The sequence below is a fragment of the Lactuca serriola genome, chromosome 3 (assembly GCF_051521515.1).
Source record: "Lactuca serriola cultivar US96UC23 chromosome 3, Lser_US96UC23_V15, whole genome shotgun sequence".
Classification (NCBI taxonomy): domain Eukaryota; kingdom Viridiplantae; phylum Streptophyta; class Magnoliopsida; order Asterales; family Asteraceae; genus Lactuca; species Lactuca serriola.
Genome location: NC_136410.1, coordinates 199,098,925 through 199,111,240, shown reverse-complemented (window position 1 = coordinate 199,111,240; position 12,316 = coordinate 199,098,925). Strand labels below are relative to the sequence as shown.

General features: G+C 38.3%; 1 protein-coding gene across 1 annotated transcript; it reads right to left on the bottom strand.

Moving 5' to 3' along the window:
• Positions 1-2,797: 2,797 nt before the first annotated feature.
• LOC145095969 (polyphenol oxidase, chloroplastic-like) lies at positions 2,798-10,360 on the bottom strand. The gene is made up of 8 exons (XM_079033768.1): positions 10,330-10,360; positions 10,261-10,272; positions 9,096-9,154; positions 9,045-9,053; positions 8,257-8,647; positions 5,333-5,412; positions 4,556-4,786; positions 2,798-4,492 (listed from the first exon to the last, which is right to left on the bottom strand). Exons 1-8 carry the CDS (start codon positions 10,358-10,360, stop codon positions 2,798-2,800), a joined length of 2,508 nt encoding a protein of 835 aa, XP_078889894.1.
• Between the last annotated feature and the right edge of the window lie 1,956 nt (positions 10,361-12,316).

Here is a 12,316-nt window from a genome sequence, read left to right as displayed (position 1 = left end):
GGGCCTTATCTAGAAGGATCATTGGATTGCTTAGGGCTTAAGTTATTCAATTAGGGTTAAAGGTGAAACCCTAGTAGCTCATAGTAAAAATAGGTCTCTAGGGTAAGGGAAATCGGCACTCATGCAAGGCAAGAAACCCTAGGGCCGATTTCTTACCCTCCTCCCTCTCTCTTATATCATCCTCTTGCTAGTTGGTGTTTGTATGGCATTAGAGGAGTGACAATTGTGACTCTAAGCTCCAAGAACAAGAAGTTTCAAGCAAGCAACTCAAGGTATTCTTTTAGATTTGATTTCATATGTTATGAATTGATTGTTTATACTAGATCTATCAATGAAAGTCTTAGATACATTGCATGTTCAATTAGAGAAACCTAGATCCAAGCATTAGGGTTTGTATGTGCACATAGGAAAGTTCTTATGGCTCAAACCCATCAGTTTAATGACTTGTGGAACAACATGAAACATCAATGGAAAAGTGGAGAAAGCGATGAAGTGATTTTGAAGAAAGCGTTGAAAGTGTATCAAAAAGAAAATATGAAGGCTTTCAAGTTTCTTGAATTTTGGAATTTTTTGAAAGATAACAGGAAATGGTTGAGTAGCAAAATATCAGACGGGCATATCGACAGTGGGTCAAAACGCAGCAGAACATCTGAGTCCGACAACACAACATCAAATACTCGTGTTCAATTTGATCTGAACGAAGACGAACCTGTTCCAGTTTCACCACCTTCTTGACCAATGGGAAGAGACAAATCAAAAGGCAAAGGCAAAGGCAAAGCGTCGGATTCAGATGATTTGAAAGAAATAGGATCCGACATGAAGGGTATAAAAGACAGAATTGACAAGATTTTGAAAATTGCTTCTGAAAGAGAGCTTCGAAAACAAAGGAAGAGCGACATGCGAATACTAGCGATGGACACGTCGAATATGACCGGGGCCGAGCTTGAAGTGGTTTTGGCGATGAAGGAGTAAGTGAAAAAACGTTACATCAATCGTGGCTAATTTCTAGTTTTTTTTTTCTTCAAGTTTTTAATCGTTTCGTATGTATGTGTGTGTGTTTTTTAAGTTGTGGGTTTTATGTTTTTACTTTGTTTTTCTAAATTTTTAGGTTTTTTTTAAGTTAAGTAATATATGATATTTGTATTTTTAATTAATGAAATATTATCTTTTTAAAATTATGTTTTTTTTATTAAAAAAATAAGTTTTATTAAATTAAAATATTTAACAAAAAAAAATAAAATAAAATAAAATAAAAGTGTGGCACCACCCCCTTGGTGTGGCAAGAAACCACATTTGTGTGATATAAATTGACATGACGCTTATGTGACGGGGAAGGGAGTGCGGTTTCAATACCACCACTCTCTCCACCCTTATAGAATTTGGTATCGTTGAGTGGTTAAGGACATACACCAAGCACGAACATGACATTGATTTGTCATGCATATTCTTCAAAGAAATCTAGAGAAAATTTGTTTGACAAATGTCCTACAAATTTGTTAGGTTTAGTCCATTTACTCTTTATATCAATTTTTAAATTTGTTTTTTTAAATTTTTTTTTAGTTTTTCTTTTTATTTATGAAACAGTTTTTTTTAGTGGATGCTATCTATTATAAAATAAAAATAAACGTGGTCATTCATACGCCAAATCAACTTTGTTGTGGGCCTAGGTTAATATCTTCCTCTTCATCGTCATTAAAATAAAAATAAACGTGGTCATTTTTCCTCACTTGATATGCTGATCTTGAATAATACCCACCTTCCATCAACTTCATCCTGCAGCATCAAAATCTCGTTAATGGATTATTTCGAAGAAAACAACAGAGATTTCCACTGTGATTATTTAATTGATTATCCTCAAATTTGAGTGAAAAGATGATTGAAGCTCTCACCATCGCCCCCATCCAATTACTTCAAAAGTGAATCGACCTTCTAAAACCTTATTAACAGCTAATACACCGTAATAAAAGAAACAAATTTCCCACATCAGTTTAGAAGCGTACGTAGGGTAACAAATTCGAAACTGATTACAGTTTAATCTGATACAAAGATTAACAACTAACCCTCTATTTCTACTACCACCACTCCTTGCAGTTTTGGCTTCTTCATCTTCTGGTTCTGTATCTTCAACTTGTTCATCTTCGTTATGTTGTTGATTTTCGAGATAAAGATCAACTTGTTCTCGAACGAACGCCTTTTTATCCCTTAAATCGATTCCAAAATCTTGCTCTTGCTATCAGCATACGCTAGCTGTTGTGGTGGTGTTTAGATCAGCGGTGGTGTGATTGTAAGGAGGCCTGGGAATGAAAAGGATTTTCCGAGGTGAGAGAATCAGGTACATGACAGATAAATCACGTGGCAAAAATGTGACTGGTTTATCCCTTCCAAACATGAAAACACCCAACAAAAACGAGTTTAAGTCTTTATAAAACAACATAAAAAAAACTTTAGGGATTAAATGAACCAAAGATAAAAACTTGGTAAGGCATTTATGTAATTTCCCCGATAGTGTAACTGAGTAAACTGTGAAGTTTTTAAGATGCAAGGGAGTTATTATACACTTATACTTTCCAAACTTGATGTTTACAGGAGAAACTCGTTGAAAATTAATTAATTTTATACTGTTTACGTAAGAAATAGAGTTTTCATTACCACAAACTTCTATTAAATAAAACATGCACGCTTTAAAATAAAATCTCAACGCATGCATCGAACTATCGATGCTACACAAACTCGAACTTATTCATTTAGGAGGCGGAAATCCTCCATTTTATTAGTACACCATGCATTATTATTTTAACTATTCTGTTAGATCGTCGACGCCGACATTAGCTCCGGCACCCTGTAGCCCAGTGGGAAGTGACGCCTTCGAGATCTCGGCTAAAGAGTAATCCTCGATCTTGATCTCGCCAATGCTGATATTCTCGGTTTCTTTCTCTTGCGTCACAATGGTGACTTGAATTGCTGTATTTCCCTCAGCTCCAATATCTTTCAACAGCTCTCTTAAGGGAAACCTGAACGTAGTACTAATTTTCATGTCATGGTTATGTGGAACTGTTGCAAAAGAACCCGCATACTCGCTATCAGCCGGGGTGAACTTGTTTGTTTCAATGTTACAAGCGTTAACAAGCACGTCAAACTTGACGGCTTTGTTACCGTTGAAACTAATGTTGTTCAACGTCAAGACCTCTATTTCTGATTCATCCACGGTCCTTGTTCTAGCAGTTTCAGGCCTCACTAACACAAACGTATCTACGTTGGTGAGGGTTCGGTTCTTCACATCTTTTGTGGCTGACGTGATATCGATTTGGGATCTTTCCGAAGCGCTGCACTTTGGTTTCGGCCGAGAATTCACCCAGCTGGGGATTTCTGGACCATGGTATTTGTATTTGAGCTTTTCCATATCCACGCATTGTTTATTGTAGACACGAACAGGATTTTGTTTCTCGTCGTAAAACACATATGATGCGTTTAACCAGTCTGGGTGTATGGGGTCGCGGTTGCTTTCCCCCATTTCTTTCCAAAGTGCCCACATCCTGTCGACATTGGAATGGTGGACATAGAACAAAGGATCATACCCGGCAGAGTAGAAATTACCCATGTCTTCACCATTCGGACTTCCAGGGTCACGCACCCATCTGTGAATCGCGGTATGACAACCGGCCTCTATGGATGCAACTGAAGAGTCTTTAGCATCAATGGGTGTATTACCAGCGACATATTTACCACCAAAGAAGCTTTTTGTATCGAAGGCATTTCTCATCATCTGGCGATACATAGCATGCTGATTGATTTTTATCTGATAGTCGTCAGTCGTATCTTCGCGATCTTTACCATTGAAGTCAAGATCGACAATAGCTTCATAGTGGCGAATGTTATTCCGGTAGATATCATATAAAGGGTTAGACTCTCCCCCTTCTCGGAACGTAGGTGGAATTTTCATTCCCTCACGTTCGTCCCAGCTCCAGTATGGTAACCCGAATGTTGGATCACCAATCAGTTCTCCGAGTATCCTCTCGAAGAAATAAAGGTACCATCGATGGAAGGGAAAAAACAGCCAGTTGAAGTGAATCAGGAGTTCTTGTTGGGAACCTGTAGCCATTTGAGTGTAGCTGCCATTGCAGTAGGCGCAATGAATTTTGGCTTGGTTCTTGAAACTGCGAGGGTCGTCATCTGGGAGAGCCCTCATTAGCCTCATCGCCTCCTTAAATTTATTCATGTATCCTTCCGGGGCACAGTGTATGGGATATCTGATGCGTATTTCGTCATGTTTAGGGAATTCGAATTGTTTCTCGGGACCCTTCTTGGACTCCGGAGGGCAACATGCAGTAGTTCTAAGAAGGCCTTTTTGGACATCGAAGCCCGTTCCGGCGTCCCTGCAATTTGGATTAAAAGAAGGAGTCGTGATAGGATCGGCAAAAGCGGATGGGAGACCCGTCAAGTTGACGGCGCTGTAGAGCCCACCAAGCCCCAGGAGCAAATTCCTTCTGTCTACGTTCTGCATGTCGAGTGATGTTTTTGGTAGTATGAGCTTTTGATGTTGAGGGGTATTGATGATTGGTTTTTCATGGTCGTCTGATGGAACATTGCATGACATTTGGAAGCGGTGGGTTTGCTTAGCATGTGTCTTTATCAACTGACGTTGGTTCGCTGGTTTGGAAAAGAATGGGGAAGAAGAGGGGGTGGTGGCCATAGCTAAAGTGAAGCTCAGTGAAGCCATGATGTTGTGGATGCTCACTTCCTCTCTGCTTTTCGTTTTTATAGGCGATTTCATATACATACCTACTACCTTATGTTAAACAAAAATAAATAAATAAACTAATAATAAACAAAGTAAACTTAATAATATATTTGACCCTCAAGTCGTGGTGCCAATCTTTTGAAAATGATAACCAGAATGGAGTTCCGCTTTATGAACACGTTCCCGGGAGAGATCACTAACGAAAGCGAGGAATTTAACCAAGGATTTGACAGTTTTGCATTCCCATGTGGATTTTGTACGTTACATATGTATGTATGCACTTACCAATGATATCAATATATAATAACCAACCCTTGCTAGGCAATTTGAGTGTGCAAAAATGTCAAGTCAATCAGCCATCCAGCCATGAAGAAACTACAAAGTAATATAAATTTCTGATAATCATATATCAACGTCTTCATCCTATTGTATTTGTATCCTATTCTATGGGAAAATGACATAAATATCTTACAAATTTTCTAAGGTTGGTCATTTTAGCCCCTAAACTATTTTTGTGGTTTTATGAGGGAACAAAGTTGTTTTTGTCGGGTCGACTACATTCTTTTGGTCAAAGTGAAGGGGTCATCTGGTTACCCCTTTCACAAATTGATAATTGTTGACCAATATTCTCACATTGACTTTGAATTTTCCCATAACCTTTGTGATCTTGATTCCTGGTATGTATTTAAATTATTTATTATAAAATTTTAAAAGAGCAACTCGACGATTTGGAAGCCACAAACTCGTTGTGTAGAGATCATATGACCCGCATGACTTAAGTAACCTACTCGACGAGTTGGGATGCCCCAACTTGACTAGTAGGTTGGCAGAGGTGAAACCTTAATTTTCGAGGTTTGCACCATATTTAAACACCTTAACCCCCATAAGCTGGCCTCATTTCCAGCCTCCATTGCCCAAAACCCTAATCTCAAAACCCTAAGCCATTTTTGGTGCTTGTGAGCTAATCTTATGCTTTCATGGTGAGCTTGAATAAGAAGAAGCTAGAAGGAGGAGCAAGAACACATGGGAGGAGTGTAGATCCAAAAGTTGGGCTTCATTTCTAATTCATCTGAAGTATAAAGCTCCAACCTTGTCTATGATATGGTTAGATCTAGTCTTAGGATGTTTTGTTTCATATTTTGGCCCAAGTAAGTTGATGGTTGGGATTTAGACGTCCCATGTTGGCTAACCTTTCAGATCTTGGGTCTTGAGGAGACTTCATGGCATAAAGGTGCCAACTTTATGGCCATGGAAGTCCCATGCAACTTCTAGTCATCTTTTAGGTCTTTTAAGCCCTTATTAGGTCATGCATGTGAGCAAGATGGTACCTTTACGTGACCAAACTGTCACTTGAGTCCAGATCTATGACCTTATGGTCTATTTTGAAGTTTTAATGGCGTTTGGAGTTGGATCTAAGCTATTTTGGGTTAGGGTCTGAGTTTTCAGTTTTGGGAGAGGTTCTTAACGAGCAAGGTTATAGAACTCATTACTCGGTACCTGCTCGGCCGACTACTGAGTAGCGAGTACTCATGAGTACTCAGATTCGGTAATTCATGTAGAAATATTTTTTGGAAACTTATATATGTCAAAATCATAAGTTAAATCTTAAGATGATTGAAATATATAACAAAATTAGATACATGTGAATACACAAACACTGAAAAACACATAATAGTCTCACTTCGTGAACAATTACTGAAAATTTAAGATATATATATATATATATATATAGTAACAATCACATGTGTGTGTGTTAAATAATAAATCGTTAAGTATATTATACGTAGTAATCACCGAGTTGATCGGGTTCTACAACACTACTAAGTTTAGTAAGGGGACGATCAGGTAGTACTTGAGATTCTATAACTCGCCTCGGTAAGGGGCCGAGTAGCGAGTACTCGGAGGAGTAATCGGCTAACTCGTCGAGTTTTACAACACTGTTAACGGTTAAAGTTGGAAAGTTTACCCTTCTAGACGTATTTCCAGCTTAGATCTAGAAGATAGGGCCCTGGTTTGAAGAATGGTAACTTAATGCATTAACAAGGGCTTACTGACTGAGGAACTCGACGAGTTCATAGAGCAACTCGAAGAGTTCGGTCGAACTGTCCCGATTTTGTTAAAGGGAAGAACTCGACAAGTTGGAGGAAAACTCGACACGTTGGATCGCTATTTCACAATTCTGTGATTCATGGGAACTCGACGAGTTGAAGGGTAAACTCCACGAGTCGGGTCAACTCGGAGTGTTGACTTTAACTTTGACTTTACTTTGACTTTGACCAAAGTTGACGCTTAAGGGGTTATGAGTATGAAAAGGGTAATTAAGGATATCTTTTATGTATAGGGCTTGAGTTGGATTGATATCCGAAGTTGGTGACTTTTCAGCTATTTCCAGATTTTGAGGTGAGTTACCTTCCTGTAGAAGTGGGTCTAAGGCACCAATGCCGGCCCACTAGTAGGTGTATAGTATAGAGATGATTGTTGTTGTGATAATTGTCTGGTAGGCCTCGATTGGTTGTGATTTATATATTTATATGATATGATATTATATGATAGTGGTAAGGAGTGAAATAGACACCGGTTACCGATCGAAAGAGACCGAAAGGGTAGGCCAGCACCCAGATATGCTAGACAGTATGTGGGATATGTGCTTTTATGCTAGGATATTATGTAGTAGTGGTAAGGGGTGAAATAGACCCCATAACTGGTTGAAAGAGACCGAAAGGGTAGACCGACACCCATATATGCTCGGTGGTAACCGGTTGAAAGGGACCGAAGGGGTTACCGGCACCCATATATGCTCGGTGGTTACCGGATGAACGAGATGGAAAGTGTAGGCCAACACCCAGATATGCTAGGCAGTATGTTTATTGTATGGTATAGGATATAATGGGGGAACTCACTAAGCTTCGTGCTTACAGTTTACAGTTTTGGTTTCATGTACTTCTTCTTTGAAAGGAAAGGAGCCAACATGATTGCAGCGCATTACACTATGTTTTCCGCACATGAGATCTTTGGGAGTTATACTCTGATGTTGTTTTCTAATAACAAGTTTTGACTATTGACACATTAGTTTTGATATGTTATGACATTATTGATGTTTTCACATTATTGGTTTTTATAATTACTTAATTAAAAATAAATTTTTTGGCCTTAAATTTTGGAATGTTACAACCTTAGACCCACATCTTTCTCTCTCTTTGTTTCTCAAATTCTTCCGTCGCCATCTAGATCATCACTTCCGTTCTACATCTGGGTTTTAAGAATCAGATGAGGCTAATAGTTTTAATCGACAAACGTGTAAAAAAGTGAAAGAATATTCGGTGTTGCAAGGAGGATCTCGAAACTATCCACCGTCAGTCCAACTATTCGTCGGTTGAGGCTCACCGTCAATAACCAACTGGTCACTGTCGAAGTGGTGGTTTGTGGTGGTAATAAAGCAGATGCTTTCCAAAATATAGACCGTCCATTTACTGGTTCCTTCCATACTTGTTTTATCTATAATCTTGTCTACCAATCACCTTCACCATGTTCATCTTTCACCTTGAAAATATCAACTGTGATTTCAATCAAGAAGCTTTCTAATTTGCCTTTGTTCCATTCGTCAAAGGTTTTAGCTACTTTTGTGTTGCTTGACCCACCGGCATTTTTCAGAACATCATAAGCTTCAGAAGTCAATTGCATATCACCATATTTGATTCCATTATGCACCATTTGAATGAAATTACCAGACCTACCTTCTCCAATTGAGAGTGAATTTGATTCATTTCTCAATTCGTTTTGTATGTTTCTGCAATAGAAATTGTTGGGTTTCTGATGAAATTTCTCAAAGCTTGCATTTTTCTCCCTGAGTCTTACATTCATGTTATCATTTTTACCCTTCCATTCTCGGTTACCACCTGACAAGGCTTCCTGAACATAATGTTGGATCATAACCACAATTTTAAGAAAGTTTCTAGTACCTAGGCTTGACAAGTAAAATTTGATTTCATCATGAAAATGTAATAAAACAAGAATCATTATGCAAGAGGTGGACATCGAGACAGAAAGTAGGGAAAAAGAAAAAGAAGAAAGACAGTAGGGGGAGGGATGAATGAAAGCAGAAATTAAAGAACGAACCCGTAGTTGTCGGGTGCTAGGTCTCCGGCCAGTGGCTTCACAGGAGCGATGGCAGCCATTACCGTCTAATGGAAATCGATTTTGAGAAAGTCAAAATGTAATTTCGACTTTTAAATGGAAAAGAGCTGATATGTCCACTGAAACCTGCTAAAATAGGTTCGAGGAACTAAAAAAACAGGTTACGTCTAACCTTATGCCCCTACAAAGACACACAATTAGTTTATGTACTTAAAAGGTAAACCCTAGAAAGTTCGTAGAACATCTGTGTCATTTTCCTCCTATTGTATTTGTATGAAGAAACTACAAAGTAATATAAATTTCAGATAATCATATAAATTGTACTTCAATTAACATCTTCATCCTATAATTACAAAACACGAAAAAAAAACACATTGATTATAATATAATAATAACATATATGTAGTTTTGATCTTTAAAATTATACTTTTAATGTATTTCATCATCATATCTACCTCAAATTTTGTTGGATGTACAATCCAACAAAGAATAGGGATATAAAAGTACTACTAGTTATACCAATAGATAGTAAAACCGAAATAGGGGTTATATCCACATAAGTAAGCACTCGGCAAACTGCTCGCTTAGCACTCATGATGGACAAGGAACACCGCCCCTTATCACTCGCTAAGGGACTCACCAAGGTAAGCTCGCTAACAACATAGCGAGAGGAGAGGGAATACAAGCTTCACTGTGATTGGGTGAAAGGGAGAGCTGATTAGCTGTTTTTTTTTCTTCCAAAATAAACCCTATTCAAATAACACTCAACCACTCCGTACCATTTTATAACTTGTATGTTACCATTCCTTCATCCTATGTGACATCAAAACATCTTATGTGGCCTTAAATATTTTTACGTGGCAAAGTGGCAGGAGTGTTACCACTCCCTCAAACCAATAGATTTTGAGTAAAAAGTCGCATTGAGTTTCTTACATGTTTCCTAATAGTAGTTTATACTTTTGATAGGCACATAAGCATAAAAGTTCACGGATTTATGTTTACAACGAGTTAAATCTTAATTTAAGAACTAATTCTTGTTTGTTAAATGTGTTAATTCAAATGACAATTACGGATCATTGCAAATTAACCAACTTTACTCTAATTAAACTAGTTCTTGTGACCATTCATGAGAAAAAAAAATCGAGCACTTTATTAAACCAAAACAAAATGCACTAAGTAAAAATCAAGTCTACAAGATCATTGCAATAGAATCAATTACATATAGTCGAATTACGAACTAAAACCAGAAAAAAAATGTTTTTATGCTACTACAAAATAGGCGCTTTAATGACATGAGATATATGAAATACAATGGTTGTAGGATAGGCAAAAAGATCTGTCATAAAATAAATGTCATTTTTGTGAAAAATAAATGATTTCCGACTTACAAAAAGCATGTCCTGTGTTAATGTTATAACAGAAAAAAAAAAAAAAAACAAAACAAAACACGGATGTACTTCCTTTATGTCTATCAGCTTGAGACGCCATCTTTTAATTTATTTAGGTATATATGTTCCACTCATCTGCTAAAACTATAGTTTTCTCAGACGATGGAAGGAACGAACTTTGATTTTTTTATGGTGAAATTATAGCAATCAGTTATCACTTGCTCTATTGTTCTATCTCATAAGAGGTCGACCGATATGTGACTTCGTTCTTGCAAGGATGTGGGTAATTAAAGGACAGGGAACCAACACAAGGAATGTTTATGAGGTGTGACCACCGAAACCAATTAAAAGAGAGAAAAGGACTTGTTAGCAACACATTCTAGAGCTTTTCACTAGGTTGGTGGATCAAGATTGATTGAATTAATATCATAGTCATTAGGATATGTGAAAGAGATTGGTGGAATTTCGTTCAGATCCAATAGTTTGGATCCAATACTAATGTAACTCTACTTGCTTTCATCATTCTAGGTAGTTTGGATCCACTACTGAACTAACTCTATTTGCTTTCATCATTCTAGGTAATAGTTTATTCATTACTTTTGATTATCTTATTATTATTATTATTATTATTATTATTATTATTATTATTATTATTATTATCATTGTTATTATTATTATTATTTATAACATCCCAAATTTCAGAAGTTGAATTAAGGGCTAAAAGTTTAAATTGAAGAAGGGACTCGACGAGTAGGTATACTTACTCGCCGAGTCAGAGCGGATTTGGGTCGTGAATTAAGTGACCAACTCGCCGAGTCAAAAGCTGGACTCGACGAGTTGGTGCTGGAATGAGAAAAACCGTAATCTTCAGGGTTGCACCCTATTTAAAGGACTCAATGTCCTCCCCTCAGCTCCCTTAGCCCCTTTGGGGTCCAATAACCCCTAGCTCGTGTGTATAAGACCATTGGAGGGAGATTGAAGCTCTGAGAGGTGTTCTAGTGGAAGAAACTTGAAGATCAAAAGATTTTACATCAAGAAAGTAGTGTAGATCCAGAATCCACTGCAGTGTTGGGCACATCTTGGAGGTAATGAGCTGTTACCTTTCCTTTGTTGCTTCTAGACCTATTCTTGAATGAGATTTAGGGCCATTTTGGCATGATTGAGATCCATTTCGGGTTTAGAGTTCAGATCTGAGGTTGCTACTCTAGATCTAGACTTATGTTGGCCCAGAATGTCATAAAGTATCAGTCTTTAGTGTGTTGGTGAAGCATGTTGCCCCAAACCCTAGCACTAGAGTGTTTTAAGCTTATAGCTCCTTGGTTTCACGTAAAGTTTGCAACTTTACGTGAGGATTAGGCCATAGAAGTGTGGATCTACAGTTTGGAGCCCCTGCATGGCTCAAATCAGGTCTGTATGGAAAAGCGACTGAATGGACTCGGCGAGTCCCAAGCTTGACTCGATGAGTCATATGAAGATAGCCGTCGACTCGACGAGTTGGATGAGCAACTCAAGGAGTCCGATGAAGATTTCCTTAGACCCGAAGAGTTGTTCTACAACTCGGCGAGTAGGATGAGTTTTCCCAAGAAAAGTAGTGTTTGAGAGGAATAGCTTCATTCCTTCTTAGTTACACGTGAAGTTAGCAATTTTACGTGTTCAGATGGTCCCAAGGACTCAGATTTGCGAGTTAGATGCTCTGGAATGGTTTAGGATTCGATTATATGGAATCTGCACGATAGGACTCGGCGAGTTGTTCTTCGGACTCGACGAGTCGAGTCGCGAGTCCCCGTTTTTCCTTGAGTTGTGAGTTCAGGGTGAATCAGTGAGCGGGAAAGGGACTCAGTGAGTTAAAGTCAGAGTTAGTAAAGGAGGGACTCGACGAGTCTGCGCCCTGACTCGGCGAGTCCGTTCAACTGGAAGTTGACTTTGACCAGGGGTAAAATAGTCATTTTACCCTCAATTCAGTTAGTTCCGGACATCGGTCCGATGAATGGGACAAGGTCCCAGTCAGTTCCGGACTTCGGTCCGATGAAGATAGTTCCGGACATACGTCAGATGC